Below are 23,174 nucleotides of genomic sequence, written 5' to 3' on the forward strand. Positions count from 1 at the left end.
GCAGGTATAAAGTTTACCATGATCACCATCTTAGTTTAATGAGCCCTAAACACACCGTTCAGGTAAAGCTGAGGCTGATTTGTTTTACAGGTATTTAGCAGTTCATAACCAAAATATTGGATGAGTTATTACAACAATTGACCCAATGATGGCACTAAATGAAAAGTCAGGGGATCACCAAAGTCGGTAGGCGTCATCCTATGGAGATCATTAATGTCTGCACAAAATTTCATGGAAATTCATCCAATAGTTGTTGAGGTAATTGAGTCTGGACCGTAGTGGTGGACTGACCCAACAGACCGCCACTGCCCCTTAGGTTTACATAAAATTAGACTAAAATTACTTGATTATATACAGATTTTTCTACATTGTACAGTGCATTGTGGAAAATGTGTAGTTCCATCACAATCACTCAAATATTTCATTATACAGTATGGACACAGAGAAAAAAGACACAATGTGACTCCAGGGTGTGTTCTTGTTAAAGGGTCTGTGATAAAATGAACATGCATTATGTGAACAGTAGTGAATCTGAGTGACACGCTAGCCATTTCAGCCCAGTGAATCAAGAAAAATTACACTTGTTCCTGGAAAATTCTGATTTTAAGTTGATTTGTACTGGAAAGAGGTCAAAATTATCCCACTGCAACGGCCAGTTTTTCCATATGTTTTAAAAAAAGACTTTCTGGATTCAATTAGAGGCAAAAATTACCTTTGCACTTAATTCCTATATGATCCAATACCAAGTGAATCCCAGGCTGGTATTGCTGATACCAATACTTTTTACATATTTTATTTCTAGTTTTATGTGACCTCCTCCCATTTCTGTATTTATGAGGGAAATAAAGAGCAGGCTGTAGCCTTACCAATTCCAAATAATAGCTGCATAATGACAAGACATCAAACTACTGCCATATTCTTTAATTATAATAAAAATAACGCTTAATAACATCATATTATTATTATTATATTATTTTGACTTAATCTCAGAAGTTTAGCGAAGTTTGCGGTGTTGCCAAAGTATTTCACTGTCTTTGCACACATATCACACAGAGCAACATTATTACCTTCACAGCTAAAATACAGCCAGACGTGACTGCTTTTACAGTCAGCCATAGTCAGTATTCAATCGCAGGAAATGTAAAGGGCTGCAGCGGCTCAACTAAAAGAAGCTCCGCTCCGACACAGAGCCGTAGCGCAAGCATGATTTAGACAGGTGGAAGGAGAAGTGCTTCCTATCAACAGAGTATAATTACACCATCCTGGTGACAGTAAGATACTCGTGATAAAACAAGCTCACTCCAAATGACTGTGTTTAGATATCGATCCTTTTATACGAGTATTGACCCTAGAGCAGGAAACGTTGGTATCAGAAATATCAATACTTTAGTATCGATCCGCACATCGCTATTGTAGAGCTATGTAATCACTCATGTGTTAAACCAAAATGGATTTTTATTCTTCTTCTTGCAGGTACAGTCTCTTCTTCCCTCAGATAACCTAGTCAGTTGTTTTTGATAAACATATCTATGGTAGGTGCTTGATTCTATTGCCATTTAAGCTACTGGTGAATTGCCATGCACCTCTATTGTTGAATAGAGGTGCAGACTGGTAGGCCTAGGTGTCTGAATTTGATTAGTAATCATTTTTAGATTAAACAGATCCACCCAGTATCAGATGTTGCAAACAAGTGACTAGTGATGCGATCTATTCACAACCTCGGAAACCAATAATTTGGTTGATTTACTTACTCAGTAAGTTCTCCACCAAAAGGGCCACTGAAACAGTTCATTTAGGAAGTGGGCAGGTCATGACATAATTTCCTCCACTGCCAGTCCAGGAAGCAGGAATACAGCTTTCCAGCTTCTGCTCTGGTTGGGATCATGTTTTACTTTTTCTTGGAAAACTCAATCTGTGTTTGTTTGTGTGTGTGTGCGAGAAAAGTTCTTGTTTTTTTGCTTTATTGTTCGAGGGTGGAGGCAATACACACCACATACAGTTATATACAGGTATATAGTTAGAAATGACACAGAGTTAATTTGGAAGCAGCCATAAAGAAATAGTAGTACTAAAGGTGCTATTGATAAGTAGTCCAGAGATGCACATTAGACCCCAGAATCAGTACATGATAGTCAACTCAAATGTCTGAATCCAAATATAGTTGAGATAGAATCAGTTTTTTGGGCAGTGGAATAAACTACAGCGCTGCCGCTGAAATGGAAAGGTCAAGAGAGCCAGCTAAAACCACTTCGTAGCCCACAGTTATTGATTTCTCCCACAGCAAAGCGTACTGTAGGAAAACATCTGGGGATGCTTCTATGTGTTTTAACTCCACTTTGTTTTACACAATATCTGGCCTCTGTACCCCTCGGACCAAAAAGAATAGATTCTGCAGTACTCTCCTCTAGCTTGTCTGTGATGCTGATCAAACACAGAAGGACGCACACTGTGCAGACGGGTGGGCACACACAAAAAAATAAAGGTCTAAAGAACACAATGTGTGAGCCATCAGACAACTGACGATACAAGAAATCTCTACAAGGAGATACTCGAACACAGGATCTGCAGGCGCTTGCGTTGTTTAAGTGTGTGTGAGTGTGTAAACAGTTATCTTAATGTGAGTGTCCTCCCTCCTCGTCTTTCGTTCGTCATCAGGGCCATCTGAGATGCAGCCTGCTTTTGTCTGGCTCAAACAATGGGACGGTACTGGTGTGAGTCACCCTGCGCGCACATATCCATTCATCCATCAATGTCAGCAGAGAAAGCAGGCACAGCTCAAGTCATGATATCACTTCATGAAGCATGCATAGTTACATTTACTCCTGTAGTTCACATTAGGATTACAACTAACGTTTACTTCATTACAGATTAATCCGCCAATTATTTTCTTAATTGAAGGGATATTTAGGTTTAAGAAACTCCCAAGATGCATTTTGGCAAGAAACATCCAATCACAGATTGTGAAATACTGTTATGTGCGCTTCTGACAACAAAACAGATAATAAAATCTGCAGCTCAACAACAAAACGTTTTGAATTTGCGCCTCCGACTGTCTTCTTCTCCATAGCAACGACAGGCGAGGATCATGGGTATTGTAGTATTTAGACGCTAAAATGAAATCATAACCTGACTTCTCAAACAAATTTGAAATAATTTAAACTGGTGGCCAGTACAGAGTTTCTGTATTAACATTAATGATATTGTTTAAAGGATAATTTAGCAGCTCCTCCCACTTTGCAACTCTACAGTCCAAAGATATTAATTTACTGTCACATGTAACAAAGAAAAACAACAAATTCTGACATTTTAGACGGTGATAGCTGTGAAGATATATTTTAGCTTGGCACTATTCTCAATATCGACTCTTTTTAATTGACTAATTGATTAAATAATAGTTTCAGCTCTAGTCCACATCATTAAACTTTAAACGGTTTTGATTTGAAAAAGCCTGCATAAATCCATCTAGCCTCTTAATTTGCCCCCAATTGTGTCACTTTGCTTTCAGACAAATAACTCTATCTTGTTGTAAGGTGATCTGATTCTATATTGGAGCAACAGCTACTGTATCTCACAAGTTTAACTTTCAACAGCAAAGCTAGCCAGGAAGACATCATCCCTCAGGGCTAACATGCCTGTTCAACTGGCTGTTTTGCTGCACAGAGCCGAATTAACCATGATTCTAATTGTCAGCCAGGGCTCTCTTCCTTCCAGCGTTTGCATTTATTCCCCAATAGGCTCCCCCATACTGTCCTGAGATTCAGTCATTTCTATATATACATCTATACGTTTCCTCACTTCATATCCTCTTACATTTATTTACTTTGCCTTTGTCTGCCCCCCCCCCCCCCAAATCTCTTTTTCTACTTCACCAGCTGAATTACTCTTTTTCTTTCTTTATCCTGCTTATGCTGCATGAGGTGGTCTATTACGGCATAATATCTTCTCTATTGTCCCTGTGTGTATTGTGTTAAAAAGATGAGCTTGCACGTGTTGAAAGGAAACCATCGTCATGAAGGCATCTTTGTGAAGGACACAAAAGAGAATAAGAAAACAGAGCTTCTCATGGTGTTGATGGCAAATTCAGAGTGTGTTTCATGCTGCCTAATGCATTTAAATGTTCTGGCACATTATGTTGACGAGTGCTGAAGGACGTCCCATAGGTTGTGGTGACGGGGTCCTCAGTGGGGATGCAACCCCAACACTGAGAGTATGTGGCCGGGCTAACTACAGGCAAATCACCGGCCAAGGACGCGCTGCAACACACAAACACACAGTTGTTCAAATTCCCAAGTGTGGTTTGTTTAATGTGTGTCAATGTAAAGGCGAAGACATGCAGATGAGGAGTTCCAGTGTGCAGATGTATGAATTGTTAGTATAATGACCTACTGTGGTGCCAAGATTAGTTACGCAGTCTGTCTGGTAACGGCAGAGGAAGCCGTGCGTGTGCCATTGTGTTTCTTTTTTGATGTCTGAATGTCCACGCTGACTTCCATGTGACTGCACTGTAAAGTGAGCAGACAGAAAAAATCACCACAGTTTGTTCCGTCACATCTTTTTTTTTTTTTTTTTTTCCCGTTAGTTTATTTTTCAGTTACTTAGAAAAACAAAACAAACAAGAGCTCACAGATGACTACTGCCAATTTAGAGCTCGCCTGTTTTTTTTGTTTTTTTCTTAATATTTGAGAATATGCAAATGAAGGTGCGTCTCATTCAATCGTCGAGTGAGTCATGTGACCCGAGCAGAGGGGTCTAAGGGCACGCGGGGTGGAGAGGCTCCAGTGCCACAGACGAGGGGGGCAATCCCCACCTGCCCCCATCTGCTGTGAGAGTGAGTCGCTCTTTGCATAATGGAAACCTCACCGATGGGTTTTGATTATTCTCATCTTAAACTAAAACATGGTAATACCACACTTACACACTTGTCAGCAAGCTAGGTATCACAATTGTTGTAGATGTCAGCCCCACCAGACGAGAAAAAATATATATAAATGAGCTGAATATAATTTAAATAGAAACCTAGAAATAAAATACAGACAAAAGACAAAACAATAAAACAAACAATTAAGCAGACACACACTTACAGATGATTAGGCTGCCCACCCCCCAAAAAACTTTTGTGAGCTTTAAATCACACTTCTCATCAAACTAATCTTCTGGGGTGTGTTTCTACCACACAGGATCTTAATTCTTGATGCAAGACAGAGAAAATAATATAAAAACACTTAAAACTGCCCACAGAGATTCAGTGGGAAACTAAGCGTGTGTGTGTGTGTGTGTGTGTGTGACTACTCCCAAACAATAAGCTAGTTCCTGATAGAAATGCATGGGAAGGCCAACTTCAAGCCACACATCCAGTTTTCCTGTGCATTAACATGCCTGTTGCACTACCCCCCTCTATTTCAGTGTTTTTAAATACTTGTAAATATACTGTATGGAGATTATATATAGAGCCCATTTACAAATGGTACGTAATTGGCTTGGTACGTCAATATCATAGTTCATACGTTAGCTGGAATAAGGGTCACATGACTAGCTAATGAGGTCATACAATAAGATTTCCTCTTTTCATCATTGTCATCTTCAAATACACAGGTTAATAGTTGTCTTTTTTTTTTCCTCAAAAACAAAGCAAGATCAAATACAGTCGATATTAAACACTTGCAAGATGTCCACTGCAAAGAATGGCTTGAGAACATTTTAAAGAAGCATTTCACTCCTTTTTCTCTGTGTGCCATGCTTTTTTTTTTTTTTTTTTTTTTTTTTTTTTAGTTGTTGCTGTTGTCACATCACTGTTTTCCTCTTCAAATGTGTTTTTTCTTCAGCGACATAATGATGTGAATAAGTCCAGCTGTTCAGTCCTCAGCGTGACCTCTGCTACCTCAGGCCCAGCAGGCCCCGAAACAAGAGCGCTCCTATAAAAATGGGTATTTGACAAGGCCACCGGTCCATTAAAACATCCTAAAATCTCTAACTACACTCAACCCACTTCTCTCACTATTGAGATTTTAAATATTAATCCACAAGCACTGATTACAAATCAAATGTTTGTTTTTTTTTAAAAATACATTTTAAAGCAAATCGCCTCATAACAGTGCAAAACAAATCAAACCTGTGCAATAAGGCCTAACCACTAATACCTCATACTCATACCTACATACATAGTTTTTACCATAATAACAAGACTTCAAAATGAAACAAAAAACAATAGAAACACTAAATGATTAAAAAAATAATATCAATGGTGTGGTTAACAAAGCATGGACGTGCACGGCTTAACATAGGAGAAGAGACATTCCCCTGTACGACAAAAACAAAAGAATTATCAGCAGTGTCTATTGTAATGCTTTCCTAATGCCCCCCCCTCCCTGCAATATTTTGACTGCTTCTGTTGGTAACACCGGCCCAAGCTCAGGGAGTAGGGAGCTGGGATGCCAGAGGGGTGTGTGTCGTCTCACATCGGCTCAAGCAGCCATCTGCCACCCTACCCTAGCCAGCCTGATCCTTATCCTCAGCCCAGCAGGCCCGCTGTCTCATCCCCACAAAAAGGCTTCCTGCGGGGGGGGGGGGGGAGTTAGGGAGACAAAGGCAGTGGGGAGCTGGGGAGCTCCACAGCCAGGCCCTTTGACCTGGTCCCTGGCCCGGCGGGGCAGACGGCCCAGACAGACAGCACCGTGTCTACTCCCTGCCTCCTCCTCCTCTCTCTTTTATCAGCCACACAGACCCCAGGGGCTGACTGAGAGACAGAGGAGGGGGGAGGGGGGGGGGACGAGACAGAGAGAAGCAGAGGGTGGTGGGCAAATGAACACAATGACGAGACTGACACGGACTAGCCTGACCCTCCCGCCCTCCCTCCTCCATTCATCTTTGGGTATAGATCTCTCTATTCCCTAGGGGCAGGCTGCTGCCCTCTCCTCTGTGTGACCCCTCTCTTGTCTGTTCCCTCCTTTATCCCTCAGCAGACACAGCCAGGCAAGCTCCCGGCCTGTGTGGCCAAGCACGCCCCTACTGGCCATATATATATGTGTGTCGTACGCCTTGACAGTGTTTGAACGCCACATGTAGTGTTGCCTTGATGGCTCAGGGCCACCTGTTTGGTAGATAGTGTCTGGTTTGTTTGTGGCAGTGGTTGCCTTTCGTGGAGAAATGATCCAATTGTACAACTAAGTTCAATCCCCATGTAAAGCATGTATTTATTTGACATTACTATTAAATTCCTGTGTTTTGGTAAAACTAGAAGAGCAGGCTGATGCTCAACAGGAAGGTTTACTCGGGGCCTCGGGGGGGCTTGTCTCCTCTCCTCCTGGTGGAGCCGGCACCTAGGCAGTGGTGGTGAGCTTCTGGATGGTACGGTTGTAGTATTGGGTGGTGAGAGCCTCCAGGGGGCTCCAGCGGTGTGCATGCAGCTCGATGACCTCCATGAGGAGAGAGCGGGTCAGCTGAGATTCGGCCGGACAAAGCATCTTGTCCCTGACGGCTGCTAGAAGCTCTATCATCATCTCTGGGAGCTGGTCTTCCAGGAGACGCCCCATGCTCTGCAACTGGAGGGGAGAAAAGGGATAGAGGGAGGCAGGAGGTCAGAGAAAGTGTGTGTCCCTTACTGGGAGCAAAACACTACGTCTGACACCTTTGTTACTCTGGATACAGTCAGACAGCAGGGGTTCACATGCCCTCTGGCCATAGAGCTGTGTGCGTGCGTTTGTGTGAATCTGCTGGTAAGTAATCAAGACTGCAAAGGATGTGGTTGTGTTTGTGAGCATCTGGGATTAGTTTGCCAACCAGAATGCACCTGTCTTTGCTCTTTCTGTTCTTTTACATCTATCTTATTTTCATATCATCGCTGGCGAGAGCTACCTGTGGCCTCCAGTGTTGGGAGCAAGGTGTTACAATTGCTTTTTGGTGGAACGCAGTAATATAAAGCATTACTAAAAAAACAATATCGGTAATATTATACCCATTACAATCTTAATCTCTTTTAAATAATTCACCAACACCGAGAAACATTTCAGCACCAGAAAAACAAATCCACGAGTAAAAGAGTAATGTTATTTCATGTTGTGGGAATCCGATGGTCTAGATTGTAGGCAGGGTGCAAACTACGGGGGAGCTCAAGTCCTCTTAACAAGACGGTAGCTCCCCTGATGGATCATACGGAAAAAGATTTCTATAGGTTGTGTGTTTGTGCTTTAACAAATGACTATCATCATCAGAAAGGCTGCTGTCAGTTCATCCAGAATGATCATCCAGTCGGAGTGGACACAAGCCCTTGGGTTGAGCAACCCGGGCTAAATTCCTCACTATAATACATCCACTAGTGTGTCCCTTCAGATGTTTTACTGTATTTTATTTTTCTTGCCTGGCTTTTACACAAATTTCAACTCTGCTTTTTGCTTCAATCAAAGACCAATCAAAGTATTAACGGGGTGTGTGTGGGTGGGTGGGTCCATACCTCCATTGAACAGCAGAGGACTGCATCTTCCTTAACATCTGTGGACTCTAACAGCTAGAAAGGGACAAGAACAGACACCATGTTAATATAATGCGACAATGCAAAGCAAAGACAAATCTAAATGTAGTTACACAAAGAACTCTAGCATAGTGAGTGAGCAAAACCAAACACAGCGAACACATTTGTAAATAGATGTATATTTGGATATAGGCCACATGGTTGGGGAGATTAATCAAATGCAATGTGTTTAAATCAGTTGACAAGAGAAGGAAAAAAGAAAAAGACCTAATCCCGAATGTAAATATTTTCTACATTAACATTTTAAATCTTGGAAGTCAACACACCAGGCGTTCATCCTGGCAAGCTAGCTACCCATCACACACAAGGCTTGCGTTGCAAGTATATAGTGTATATCCACACACACACACACACACACACACACACACACACACACACACACACACACACACACACACACACAGTGTAGCCAAAAACAAACTGTGGATCTGGTAAACATGCTAGCTGGCTTTCTCCCCAACACTGGCCTCATGCACAGATGGGCATACAACTGGTGCTTTCAAACAATGCAGGGAGGGATGGCGACAAAGGGAGGTAGAACGACAGCGAGCTTCCAATGCTAAACTATGAGCATCTAATTTCAGATTACAGCAGAAAGAAATTTGGTTATATACTCCTTTTCCAGCTCTAAGGTATAGTAGTGAGGAACCTACAGCGACTTATCACCTGAATCAGTGTTTCCCCAAGGATGGAGTAGTAGCAGTGGAGTTGAAGCGAAGAAAATCTGACTTTCTTCAATGACAAATATGCATTTTCTCATCATTATTTTTACTATATCTGTGAACAAATAGAGCAGATTATAAATAAACAACAAACAAAAAGCTAAGGACTAAACTTGCTTAAGAATTTGTCTGCAGAGAGACTACAACCAATTGATTTAGGAAAAGTTATTTTGTTATAGTTTACATGCACTGTCCACAGTGATTTTACATTCATGGCTATAGATAGGATTTTTCATGTTGCCTTTTGTCTCTCAATTTACAGCTTTTGACATTTATCAGTAGAAATTAAAATGAAAAATAGGCAACATGAGAACCACCTCCTTTAATTACTAAGCATTCATTTGCACAATAAAATCCAAAAGAAATGTCTCCTCATTAGCTTAAAAGAGACTAGTTTGAATCCCCTACCTTTCCATACTAACCTCTACTCAGCTCATCCTTTCTTTTTCTAACAACTAGTATGAAAACTGAAAAATAGTTAACTATTAGGATGTACTGTCTGTGTACAGGACAGAGCTGTAGGCTAACGCAGTTTAGTCTAAGCTTTTAATGTTAATACTGGACAAAGTAGGTAATGCAGCTACTAGTTAGCCTACTTCCTATAAATGTAGCTAATGTTACATTACATAGCAGCCAAAAGACGTAGGCTACTGTCAGCTTTCCTGCTCAGCTGCGCAGTCTGAAGGGGATGGGGGACACTTGCTGGCGAAAACCAGCTTCACTTTTCCAGCTGTTGGGGTAACAAGAGACGGACTTTTATTGGTCTCCAGAAGCTGACACGCTGTAACCGACACATACATTTACTGGCAGAATATTGCCGCTCGGACAATCAATCACTCGCTACTCTCCCGATTCCTTAGGCCCCGTTTGGCCCCATCCACAATACTCCGTTTTAGTGTAAAAACGGAGTTTTAAAACAAATACAATCTCTGTCCACACCAGCGTTTTAGCTGCGTATCAGAGTTGATCTCCATCTATATTAAAATTGAGAACAGACTGAAAACACACATCTAGTGGCCGTTCAGGTAGACTGGGCATGTGTGTGCCTGTGTAAACATGAAGCAGATGGTCTATTCCGTAGTTGCAGAAGATTTGGCGAAAGAATAAAGTAATGCAGAATCACACCAGATTTATTTATTTATTTTTTATTTGCATTGACCAAGAACGAGCTGGGACTATTATTGAATGTAACACGGGAGTTAAAAGTGACTGTGGTGGTGGAAAACGGACTGGGAGTCGTTGCAAAGTAAATGGCGACATGCACAGTAACTTACAAGTGTAGGCTATTAAGTGTCATTTACACAGTACAAGATGAAATTCGGTCTATGGCATTGTGTCTCTGCTTTGCCAGACTTATAAGATACAATCAGCAAGCCAAACATTAGCATCTGCGACAACGTTTCTAAAGTCCTCCGTTTTTGACCATCCACACTAAAACGCTACCCGGAGTTTTAAAATGAAAAACAGGGTCGCCAGTGTTTTCAAACTTCTCCATTTTAGGTCTAGCAAAAAGGTCTCCGTATTTCAATGAAAACGCAGTAGTGTGGATGGGGCCTTAGGCTACGCTGCTGTTGTTATAACAGCACCTGTCACATAGAACGTATTTGAAGAACGTGGAGAGAAAGCTAGCCAAGCCTTTAGTGTTACTGTGCTTGCACAGTGTGCGAGTGAAAACATTAAATAGCGCATTGATTAATGATCGTGGGAATTTTTTGTAGCGGCGGTCATAATTCAGGAGTGGCAAAACAAAGCTAAAACAGTGACTGTGACAGAAACACGACTCCAAGGTCGCGCTCAGACTGCAAACCAATGTGACCCAAATCAGATTTTTTGGCTTATATGTGACTCAGATCTGCTTTTTTTATGACTGTGTGAACAGCCCAAGTCTCACATGGAATCTGATTTTTTTGTGCCACTTTCATTTGTTGTCCAAATCAGATACAGGTCCAGACAGTCAGATCGGAATTCTTGCGACTCCAACGTCACTTTACAGCGACCGACGTCACAATTCTGTGCTAGCGGAAGTATCAGCCATCGCTCCACAAGAAGCCATAAGTAAAAATGTGGCTGTCTTTCTCCTCATCCTCATGATCATTTGCTCATGAATTCCCTTTCTTCAGCCTCAAATCAACTTAAAAATAAAACCGTAGACGCTAATCTGTGTGGCCTCCATGTTTACTTCCATACAACAGTGTGCTGTGCTGTTCCCGACGTCGTATTATTCTTTATTGCACAGGCGGGACACTTTAAGGTCGTGGCCAGTTCACACTGGATTCTGATATGGGCCACATTTAAAAAATAATGTGAACAGTCAATCAAAAAAGTCAGGTCTGGGCAATAAATCAGAATTGAGCATTAAGGCCTGCAGTGTGAACGCAGCCAAAATGAATGACTTTATGCACTATGGCATGCATACAAAACAAATTTTATTTTTGCAGTAGAACTCCATACACAGACTAACTAAAGTGTGCTTAAACATGTGCTTTAAAAAGGAGCACTGACAAAAACACTGTCATGAAAATGATGTCTGATCACCATCATCTGATGCTACGACCAACCTTCAAGACGAGCTGGCCTGTTCTTTGCACACTGTAAGCTTAATAGTATTCCACCTATCATTCTGGCCCAGCGGTTGTGCAGACGTCAGCTCCTCAGTTTGCTTAGACGTGTGCGGTGACAGTGTGTCTGTTTGAAGTGAAAGTCTCGTCCTTCCCAGAGTAGGAGAGCTATGTGACAAGCAGCATTAGCTCATAATGAGTTCTCTGGGGAGCCCCGAGTTGAAGTTTTGCTCAGTACATTTCAAATGGTCTAATCTTTAATCAGTTCTCCTATCCACTGCAAAAGTGTTTTCTTCTCTGTCTGTCTATCTAGCTTTCCTTTGTCGATCCTATACCATAACATGCAGGAAAAAACTGTTTCTCAGACTACTTGACACACAGTCTCTCTGCTGAAGCTGAAATCAGTCAGCCAGACCTCTGGTTAGTTACATCGTCATGAAATAAAGCTTGCTCTACTGGGAAACCTTGGTATTCTCCAATTTCCATTTACAGTGTTTTCACTCAAAGGACATTTGATCAGGAACATGAAAAGCTTGAAAACAACTATAAGAGCTGTGATCCTGCTGTAGCACTGAATGGAGGAATGCTACTAACATGACATCACCTTGAATTACTCAATGGTGTGAACTAGAAAAACTTTCTTATTCTTTTAATTTTTCTGCAGAGGCTTCACCAGTCTTTCAGTTTGACTTCATTTTCTCATTGTAGATTTCTATATGGTGAAACCTGTCAGCATACTGCATGTTAGAGGAAAGAAAGGATGTATGAGTGCTGAGAGGAAAACGGGATACTAATGACACGCAGAGCGCTCAAAGTTAAAATTATGACTACTTAACTTTAAATGGGTATCCAATAGTTGCATAGCAACAGCAGGTCTAGCGTCAGAACCAGCACTTCCCTTAGTTACATTACATAACATTATCCTATTTCTATCGTATCAATGCTGCACTTTACTAAGAGCTTCACAGAAAGGCCTATAAACAAAACATGTAAAATATTACAGACTTACAAGTGCTTAATCAGAATATTTAAAGAACATATTCTTACTGCATGCCTATGTTGTCGTAATATACTAGATGGACAGCCCATGCTGACTTTCAAATGGGGATACCAAGGCACAATCTAAATAGCGAATGAGCTCATCACAAGACAGTGTGCCACTGCAAACCAACATCTTGTTACATGCAGGCCATTTGCTTCAATAAAATATGGTTTTATCTGTTAGTTCAAGCACCCTGGTACCAGCCTTCTGCTTTTCTGTGGCTGTTCAGCTGTGCAGAACCGTTCCTGTGTTTGTTAGTTCCTTTTAAAAAAGGTATGGTGTTATAAGAACAATCCATTTTTTCCACCTTTCTTGTGCAGCTTAGAACAGGCTGTCCTCTACATACCTTTTATACTTTGGTCTGGGTAGATATTTATTTCTGTGTTGCCAGAGTAGGTGTATTTAATCTGTTTAATGCACATGTTGTTTGGCTCAAACACTGTTCTAAATTTACACACTCACCGCAAAGTTTCTCAACAGCCTAGTGTATGTAACCACAGTAACATGCTGAAACAGAAGCAAGTCCAATAAACAAACAAATCAAATGACTGAAAACGTTGTTCTGTAAAGGCTGGATGTGAAAGAAAAACTGTTTGCAACAACTTAAAAGGTGTTGATATGTCAGTTTACAGTTTTTTGTGCTGCCCAAGACAAAAAATAAAAGGGGTTTAACATTTCTGGAAAGCGAGCATGGTGTGTTGTAATGTATTTTAAGGTGTGCTGCAATGTGCACTTAGTGGAGGATTATCTAACTTAATGCATCTATCTGGATTGTGGCATTAAAAAAAACCCTATTGGTTTGTGTGTGAGTCATGAATGAATGAGATAAGCGTTGTTCTGTTTATGTACAGCTGTCATGTACACCCAGCACACCTCCGTTGTTACCTAATCCTGTTCTGCGGGCTACAACAAGAGAAGACAGCTGCTGCAAAATGCAATGCCCCCCCCCCCCAACACACACACGTATGTACGTGCAGGCACATATGCTTTCATATGCGCGCACACACACACACAGGCGAGCGCACGTTATCGCACATCGCTTGTAGCTGCAATCCGACATCTACATGTTACAACAGGATAGACAAAACAGCAGATGGATAAAAATCAGGAACAATAGCTCCGGGAAATAGAGATTGTCGAACAAAGATGTTGGCCCATAAATACAAACACACACACACAAATTCACACATAACTGTACAAATATTTGACTCTTAAGCATCATCAGGCTAAATGTGAAACCCCCGACGCTGGAATATGAAGGTGTGTTTGTGACTGGTTAGACTGTGCATCCACGCCCTTGGTCATGCTGCCGAGCCTTCTAACAAGTTGAGATAATGCCCTGGGCATATACTGAGACAGGGTGTGGATGGCGCTAGTTGTGTGTTGATTGTTGTTGTGTTGTGTTGTGTTAGTGAGACGCAGGGGGTGTGTGTGTGTGTGTGTGTGTGTGTGTGTGTGTGTGTGTGTGTGTGTGTTTTGAGTGTCAGACCGGAGGAGGTGTGGACGTGGGAGGTAAAAACTACCTGGCATGTGCCTTAACCCCGCCATTATTTCTTCTATGCCTCTCAAACTACACATTAAAAACTATTTTCACTCCCAGATTCTGTCGTCTCCCTCTCCCTTCTCTTTTCTCTTCTACCTGTCATGCCATCAGTAGACTTCCTCCGCAGTAACTGTCAACCTGACCACAGTCTCCTCTGCTTCCTCTCACCTCTTCTCTTCTGTCTTTCTTCCTCCCCCTCCTCGCTCGCTTCCCCTTTCAATATTCCATCTGTCGTTAACCACTTCTGTATTGCTGTGCGTCTGCTGTGGCTACCCTATATGGTTTCCATGGCAACCAAGGGAGTGTATGTAAGAGAGCATGACCCTCTGATGAGAACTGAGCCTGAGGTCACATATTTTCCTGGAACTGATGGTGTCTTGACCGTTTGCACCATTAACCAAACCCCACTGTGGTGTCTAGAGTCTAGACTAGGTCTGGCCAAAAAACAGGAAACTCAGTCTTGTATTGAACTGAACAAGACATACAGACACAGCTGGACACTTTCCACTTACTGTGAATGGGGTTGATCGACTGTTAATTGACATACACTGATTAAAAAAAGGGTGTAGATCTGGATACAGACCTCTCGTAGGCAGGTGTAGATGGGACACACCAGCACCCTGAACGGCTCCCCGGAGCTGCTCCTCATGGTACCAAACACCTCGCACAAGAAGGTGATGAAACCTAGCCACCTCTCCACATCTGACTGCTGGAGCTCCTCTCGGTGGGAGAAGTCCCTCTGTGGGTAGAAAGACAAGAAGATTACGTTTGGAAAATACACTGAAACACTACAGTCTATCCAGATTTGGTAAATGTGTAATACAAGTTCCAAGTAGGCGGTAGGTAAGAGGGTATTAAAGTGTTTCATACATTCATAAGCAGTGGTGGTAATCAGCATCACCATCTTTGGTATCTCTCTGATGGGAGTTTCTGTAGGTGGCACATGTATTAACCTTGCAGCTTAAAGTACTTAACGCCAAAAAGCAGCGGAAAAACACATTAAACAAATTCATGAATTTCTTTTATCTGCCAGTTGTAGAGGAGAATATGTTAATTTGGCTGGAAAGTGGTAGTGATCTGTGTCAGTGCTGTAAAAGTGTTGGGGTTAATATGGGTTAATGCTTAATGCGCACTTGTAAAGATGTTATACGGCAGGTTAAACTGAAACTTTATTAACTCACTCTGTTTCTCCTTTTTTCCCTTGCCTTTTACTATGGACTGGAGTGCAGTGGAAACATGAGCGACTTATATTCTTACAGACTCGTACAAATTACATTGAAGGCCTGCTTTTACACAGATTTCCACAGAATCTTCAGCCTTGAATGGATAAAAAAAAATAAAATAAAACTCACACTGTCAAAAACAAACATACCACACACTCAAAAACAACTACACACTCCTCTTAAACAACTCCAAGGACATCGCCATGGTATTTGACACCTAAATAACAAGCCAGCAAAATGGCAAGATACACAGATGACTGTTAGCAACAGAAAAGGCAAACTTATTAAGGAAAAGAAGATGATGAGGAAGGTGCCAACAGCATTAGCAAAAGAAAAAAGGCCACATGCTCTTCTCAAATGTGCTTTATAAAGAGCAACTTTCATAGGTAACAGCCTGGCTGCGTTTAATCAAAGCAGCAACAACAAACTTTGACGCCTCTCTTTTAATAAGAAGAGCGGTCACAGACTAATTGCTCCCACATTGAGATCCAGGGGTCTGGGAGCAACATCGGTAATGCCAGCCTTCATGAGCCCACTTATGACATTTAAGATGTTTTAAAGCCAAAATGTCAAAGACAAGGAGGGGGTCCGTGCTGGCTGGGAAGTGGGAATTAAAGTGAGGAATAAAAGAAGCATAAGGACCACACAGCTGTGAAAAAAAGGGAAAAATATAAAGCAGAGGAAGGGGTAAAAGGATTAAGGAAGGATTCACTACTTCTGCGTTAGGGATAAAAATATCAACATCCAAAGAAAGAGGTGTTTCATTGGAAAAACAAAAACAGAAGGGAGGAGAAAAAAGAAAAGTGTAGGAGTGTAGTCACAAAGAGCATCTGCAGGAGAAAGAAACAAGAGTAGGAGTGAAGTGAGGGAAAAAGTAGGAGACATGGTCAGGCAGCAGGTGGGTTAACCTTGAATGCCATCTGAAGACAGTGTGTATGTCTTATTTGCCTATTCTAGACTGTCTGCTGCTCTGGTGAGGTTGTCTGAGTCTCAGGATGGAGCAAGTGGTGAAAAAGAGAGAGTGAGGGAGGAAGTGTGCAGGGAGACGTAGCGAGGCACTGGCTCGTGTCGTTCTGGGTGAGGGGAGACGATAAGACAGGGGAGCGCAGTAATACAGAGCTCATGAGGGCCGAAAAGGGGAGAGAGGGGCAGTGGAATATACATCTGCCCGCTGACATTTTCAACATCTCACACACACACACACACACACACACACACACACACACACACACACACACACACACACACACACACACACACACAGGCTTCCACCTGAAAGTGTTTTCTCATAAAACTAAGGTTGAATGAATTGACTGAAATTACAGAGAGGATTTAGTTAAAACATGCAGTATAAAAAATGACTGGTTTGCCAAAAAAACATTTACTGTATTATCAAGCGCTTAAAATGAGTATTCAAAGGGCATTCTGTGAGCATCTTCAAGTAACATATTTCTTGGGATATTTGGGTGGAAGCTACACAGGCAGAGATTACAAAAGTAAAGCGGCAGACTTTAGTGAAAGAATGAAAGGTTGTTTTATCCAAAAGATCTGAACTTTTTCAGGGTCAGTATTGCTTAATCGGACACTAATTTGTTTGTTTAATCAGAGGGCCATAATTTCTATAAAATATCATTCAAAAAAAGTGAAAAATGCTGCTTGTAATCTCATTTTGTTGAATATCTAAACCCAAATATATATAATTTCCAATTATATAAAAACAGTGATAATCAGCTAAACCCCACATTTAAGAAGCTGGGAAAAAAGCATGTTTGACCTTCTTGCTTGATAAATGATATAAGCGATTCAGTACCAAAACTGTTTCTGTCGATCGACTTTGCATTTCATGACTAACTTTATTGCAAATCAACTGTTGCTGATAGCTTACTTGCAGATACTACAAGTCCTGGGAGAGATCTCACACAAATTGGTAATGGAGCCAACACCCCCCCCAAAAAATAAGCTTTTGGAAAGCAAGCATGAAGACATATTAAAATGTTTAAGTGCATAAAACTATATACAGAAGACAACCCTTTTGTTCGGATTTATAACTGAAGCCAACAAGATACACTGAGCAGTGGTGCTGCACAGACAGGAGTAGAGACAGTCATATCACAGTGTTAATTTTTTGACCGTGGTGTAAGCTGCTCTGTCAGCTTATTATCACCACAGCAGCTTATTGCGCAGTCAGTAGCCAGTATCCTGCAGCAACAGAGCAGTCGAGGACAAAGGGCTCAGATCCTTGTTTGAGTAAAAGTAAAATACCACAATAAGAAAGTAAAGAAATTTGAGTAAAAGCACATAAGCAAAATCACATTTAATTTAATTTATTTAAAAGTAAATGTAAAGTATTAAAAGTAAAAGTTATCATCGTACCCCCTACTAATTATGGACCCCATAATTAGTAGGGGGTACAGGTCCTGAAACATGTTTGGGAAAAAAACAAGAATACACTAGGGCTGACCCCGAATAGTCGAAGATTCGATGCTTCAATAGGCGGAGCCTGATTCGACTACCGATCTCACAGTCAAATCTTTGCAGAGCCGGTATGAAACGAGCATTTTGCTCAATGTCTGATTTAACATTGAACTACCGGTTTTCTGCCAATTAGTTAATATACAGCCTATTATGATTTAAATATCATATATTTAAACAAGGAACCGCGACATGCATGCAATTCTCGGCGAGTCTGCAATGGAGCAGAGCAGAGAGAAAATGGTCAAGAATAAGCCTTAGTTTAGCTGCAGCTTCTCAAGATTAAAGCGGAGCTACCGTGTGTAAAAGTACAGTACTTGAGTAAATGTACCTTTTCTGCAACAAGGAGGGATATTTACAGCACCCCAACCAATGGTGGATTTTTACGGCAGGTACTGAAATTTAAATTCCTTATTTTAACATAACATTTTTGATAACAATTCTATAAATTAGATTAATAAAGAATTGTGACCAAGATGTGAACTGACTGGGACATTTTACATTTGAAGTGCTCACTAGTGGACAAATATGTAATGCAGATACTTTTTCTAAATGACCTCAAACATATTTTGGAAATTTCTGTGCTCCTGGCCAACAAATACCCAGACACTGACGTATCTGGGATAAGCTAATCTAGTAGTGTGACGCTGTTGCACTATATTATGAACAACGCATGTCACAGTTTGGAGGGACTCTATATGGATCAAAGCACAGACTTTTATTTTGAAGGATGCATGTTAGCATGTCCGCTATCATGTTTCCTAGGTTTAAGTGGTGTTGTATGATAACAGTGTCGATACAATGATATATTGTCAGTATGTTCTTATGAAATTGTGTAGGTAAGTATATTGGATTTCATGTTAAGGTTAGACGTGTTTCTATTTTATTTTACTAATGTCATTTGTGTTACTTAAAAATACATGTAACTTGTATTAACATTGTTACATTTTAGTGTTGTAATTTTATTGCTTTTCAATCAAGTCTGTGTGTGTTGCAATCTGATTATTCTGAATACTATAGAAATAAAGAAAATTTTGAAGAGGGGATGACACCTCTCCTCTGCTGCACCTGCAACTGACCCGGTGCTCTCACCTGCAGCATGTTGAGGAGCAGCGATCTGAACTTGGTTCCCTCCACCATGAACAGCGCCATCTTGTCGCAGAGCTTGGCAGCGGTGGCGGCAAAGCTCCTGTCTGACACTGCCTTGGAGTAGATTGTGCTGACCACCTGAGCCAGGGTTTCCTCGGACCGCGCAGAACACTGAGCCTCCTCCATGAAAGAGGCCAGCTGCTGCTCCACGCCGCTGCTGTTGCTCCTCATGCTGTTGAGAAGGTCCACCAGCCGGTCCATGCTCTGCGATCCGGAGCCCGACGCCTCTACACGCGCCTCTTCCTGAGGCAGGAGATGGGATAAGACATGAATGGTGATAGTATAATATTCAATTTCAGCATAGGTTTGACCTATGAGTCCCCCCCCCCCATCGATTAAGGAAAAATGAATGATTAATGATTAATAAAGTTAATTTGTCACACATTATGATTTAGCATGTCAATTAGGCCTAATAAAAAAAGATAAGTTTTATAAAAATGTATATTTGTCATAGTTTGTATGGGTGACTTTTTAATTTAAAATGTTTTTAAATTGATGTAACCAATATGCTAGATCTTATTTTAGTTTATTGATCTGTGTGAATATCACCATATTATTATTGATGGGAAAGAGAGAGAACATAATGTAACATATTGACCAAATTAACATGAATTTGGTAGTTACATATATCTGGAAAGCTTTAAAAAGCCTTATGCCAAGTGTGAACTATGAAAAAAAAAAAATAGCCGCTTAAATAAGTTGCAAAATACTGAATATATCTTATTTGCTGGAGTTCATTACACCCTAATCAAGCAAAAGCGGACTCCTAGACTGGATTCATTGATTCACTGGTGTCACTGAGGATATGTTTATTAATTCCTGCCCTGTTGCCTGCTGGGGAGTCCCGTGCTCTCAAATCAAACCGCCACTGGTGGTAATGAGTTAGCATGAGGAAGCAGTTTGCTGGCTCGCTTAGTTTGGAAAACATCAAAAACTGTTGAGCTAATGCCTCTTTAGTTTCTTCACTTCCTTAGTGAGAACACGTACCCCCGCCCCATCCCCGCCCCGCCAGTTTGGATGTGTCAATCTGAATGCTAAATAACTAAGTAGGTGAATGACAAGCAAGGCAGTGTAAGAAAAGTGTGTGTCTGTATGTCTGAATAATATTAATGATGTATGAGTGTCTGTGAACATAATGAAAGTAATTATAAGACTAAATGGTAGGGTGTGTCTGTACACATTCATCCCGATTGCCCTAATACTGACTGACAGGCACTAAGCAGCTTTTCGGTACCTTGTCCTTTAGTCTCCTCCGCAGCCTCTCCTTTGACGACTGCAGCAAGCTGATTTTGGGCTGCTCCGTCCGGCCCTCGCTTGCCTTTCCACTTCTTGGTTGGTTGGGAGATTCCTTATTAACTCTCTGATCTGGGAAAGCATCCATACTGGGTGTTGACTCATAGTGGGGGGATTCATTGGGACTCTTACTGCTCCAGTCCTGAGGTGGTCTGATCTGCACGTCACCCAGTTTTACATTCTCAGTCTCTTTGTCTTTGGTTATTCTTGCGGGTAGTCCTTTGTCACCTGTAGCGTTTGTCTGTGCCTGTCCCTGACCTTTCTGGCTGTGGTGCCAACGCCGGTTCTGGCTGTATCCGTGGTGCGGGGGTCCTCCCTGGCGCTGCCCATGTCCTCCTTGATACTGGCGAGGCGGCCGACCAGCACTACTGTTTCTGTTATCTCCCAGTTCTGTTAAAGTCTGGTGCTGTTGGTTTGGAGACTGTTGTTGGGTTTGATCCCTCTGGTGCTGTGGTGACTGTTGTTGTATCAGCTGAGGTTGGTTCTTCCCTCCTCCTCCACCACCTCCTCCTCCTCCTCCTCCTCCTCCTCCTCCCTGAGGCCGCTGCTGTCTCCTGGAATAAGAGAAGGTTTCAGTTAGCTTCATTGTAATGGAGCAGCAGTTGGCTTGTACCTTAAACTTCTCTGCTCCACTCTGACCACCATTTTGGCCAACAGCCTCCTTTCTGCCCCCCTGTCCCCCATCGCGTTGGTTTAGTAAGGTACCATCTCTGTTTTATCTTCACCCCCATCTAATCACTGTGACTAACCTCTAATGTCAGTTCACAACCAGACACAATGCAATCATCTTCTGATACAGTCAAAATCCGATGACTGCTTACATGTGGATGCACAGTGTGTCTATATTTTCCTGTCCTGCATAGCTCCGTCCTGTTGCTGCACTGGCCATGGGCTTGACAAGCCACTGACATATGGTCCAGGGGATTAGTCACCTTGGCATCAAGGAGGGAACCTATTATCTGCTTTGGCATGTGAACTCACAAAAAACTCAACTAGCAGCAGTTGCTAGCACACTTTTGTTGAGATACACTCAACTATATAAGCACTTTTTATTCCGTGATTTGTGCAGGCAGTGTAAAATGCTTAATATGATCGGCAAATGATGAGCCATGAAATAAGCTACAGCAAATTAGATGAACCATCTCCCCTCTTTGAATACTAGGGACAAGGTTTCTTTAACAGAGAGATGGTACAAAAAAAAAGAAAAGGACACATAAAAGCCGTCGGCTGTGTAAGCCTTGTGGAGGCGGGATTGACGAGCAAAGAAAGGCATCTTTCCTAAAAGTTCATCCTTCCTCACAAAAGCCTTTCCTTGGACTTTTTAATTTAGCAAACCTTTTAGACCAAAACATGAAAAACGTATTAACAAGCCAAACATTTTTGAGGCTGCGTTACAAAAGCACCTAAACTATTCTGCCTTGTGAAAGAGAACTGTGCGGCACTATCACACTGAAAAGTAAAGTCTACAAACCTCCTCTTTGTTCATTCCACCCCAAATAAATTAATATAAGAACAACCTTGGAAATGTCCTTTGAACCTAAATGAAAAGGAATCTGATATATTCCTGTGTGCAGGTTAAATAAGTTTTTGTAGAATTTCAGCTCTGACACATCGCAGAGATAGTGGATTTTTTTTTTGTTGTTATAGAAATTGAAAAGAATATTTCAAAAGTGGTAGAAAATGGGTTTGGGCTCTACTCAACAAACAGTTCAGTTGCGTTTGAGGCCAGATGAAAAAAACTAAGAGATAAACCAGTACATAACTCCAGTAGCCTATTGTTGTTTATTGTATGTACTGTACGTATATACAGTGGGGGAAATAAGTATTTGACCCCTTGCTGATTTTGCAGGTTTGCCCACTTACAAAGAATGCAACAGTCTACAATTTTAATCATATGTACATTCTAACAGTGAAAGACAGAATCCCAAAGAAAATTCCAGAAAATCACATCATATGAATTTATTAAAATTGATAACCATCTGATGAGGAAAAACAAGTATTTGACCCCCTGGACAAACAGCATGTTAATATTTTGTAGAAAAGCCATTATTGGCCAGCACAGATGTCAAACAGTTTTATAGTTGGTGACAAGGTTTGTGCACATTTCGGCAGGGATGTTGGCCCACTCCTCCCTGCAGACAGCCTCCAAATCATTCAGGTTCCGAGGTTGTCGCCTGGCAACTCGAATTTTAAGTTCCCTCCAAAGATTTTCAATTGGATTCAGGTCTGGAGACTGGCTAGGCCACTCCAGAACCTTGATGTGCTTCTTCTTCAGCCACTCTTTTGTTGCTTTGGCGGTGTGCTTAGGGTCGTTGTCGTGCTGAAACACCCATCCTCGACCCATCTTCAGCTCTCTCACTGAGGGAAGGAGATGTTGGTCCAGAATTCCACGATACATGGCCCCGTCCATCCTCCCCTCAATACGATGGAGTTGTCCCGTCCCCTTGGCTGAAAAGCACCCCCAAAGCATGATGTTGCCATCACCATGCTTGACGGTGGGGATGGTGTTCTTTGGGTTGTACTCGGTGTTCTTTGCCCTCCAAACACGACGAGTTGAGGCCAAAAAGTTCTATTTTGGTCTCATCTGACCACATCACCTTCTTCCAGGCCTCTTCTGAGTCGTCCAGGTGGTGAATGGCGAACTTCAT

At 41.7% G+C, this 23,174-nt stretch overlaps 1 protein-coding gene and 1 long non-coding RNA gene across 5 annotated transcripts in view; one reads left to right on the forward strand and one right to left on the reverse strand.

The window, feature by feature from the left end:
* LOC123981541 overlaps window positions 1-23,174 on the forward strand; it is a 78,815-nt gene that overhangs the window by 38,272 nt on the left and 17,369 nt on the right. Inside the window, exon 2 of the long non-coding RNA XR_006827788.1 lies at window positions 19,183-19,507. This is a non-coding gene — a long non-coding RNA (uncharacterized LOC123981541). The remainder of the gene's footprint in view (window positions 1-19,182; window positions 19,508-23,174) is intronic.
* The window catches only part of ctif (CBP80/20-dependent translation initiation factor), a 68,290-nt gene continuing 47,060 nt past the window's right edge, over window positions 1,945-23,174 (reverse strand). For 3 of the 4 annotated variants that reach the window (XM_046066425.1, XM_046066426.1, XM_046066424.1), the window contains 5 exons: window positions 20,468-21,080; window positions 19,177-19,476; window positions 14,973-15,128; window positions 8,447-8,500; window positions 1,945-7,538 (listed from right to left, as the gene is read on the reverse strand). In XM_046066425.1, coding sequence (XP_045922381.1) covers window positions 7,317-7,538; window positions 8,447-8,500; window positions 14,973-15,128; window positions 19,177-19,476; window positions 20,468-21,080 — 1,345 coding nt within the window. In that variant the 3' untranslated portion in view covers window positions 1,945-7,316. The remainder of the gene's footprint in view (window positions 7,539-8,446; window positions 8,501-14,972; window positions 15,129-19,176; window positions 19,477-20,467; window positions 21,081-23,174) is intronic. The other variant, XR_006827787.1, reaches the window with a different exon arrangement.

This window comes from Micropterus dolomieu, linkage group LG13 (assembly GCF_021292245.1).
Source record: "Micropterus dolomieu isolate WLL.071019.BEF.003 ecotype Adirondacks linkage group LG13, ASM2129224v1, whole genome shotgun sequence".
Taxonomy (NCBI): Eukaryota; Metazoa; Chordata; class Actinopteri; order Centrarchiformes; family Centrarchidae; genus Micropterus; species Micropterus dolomieu.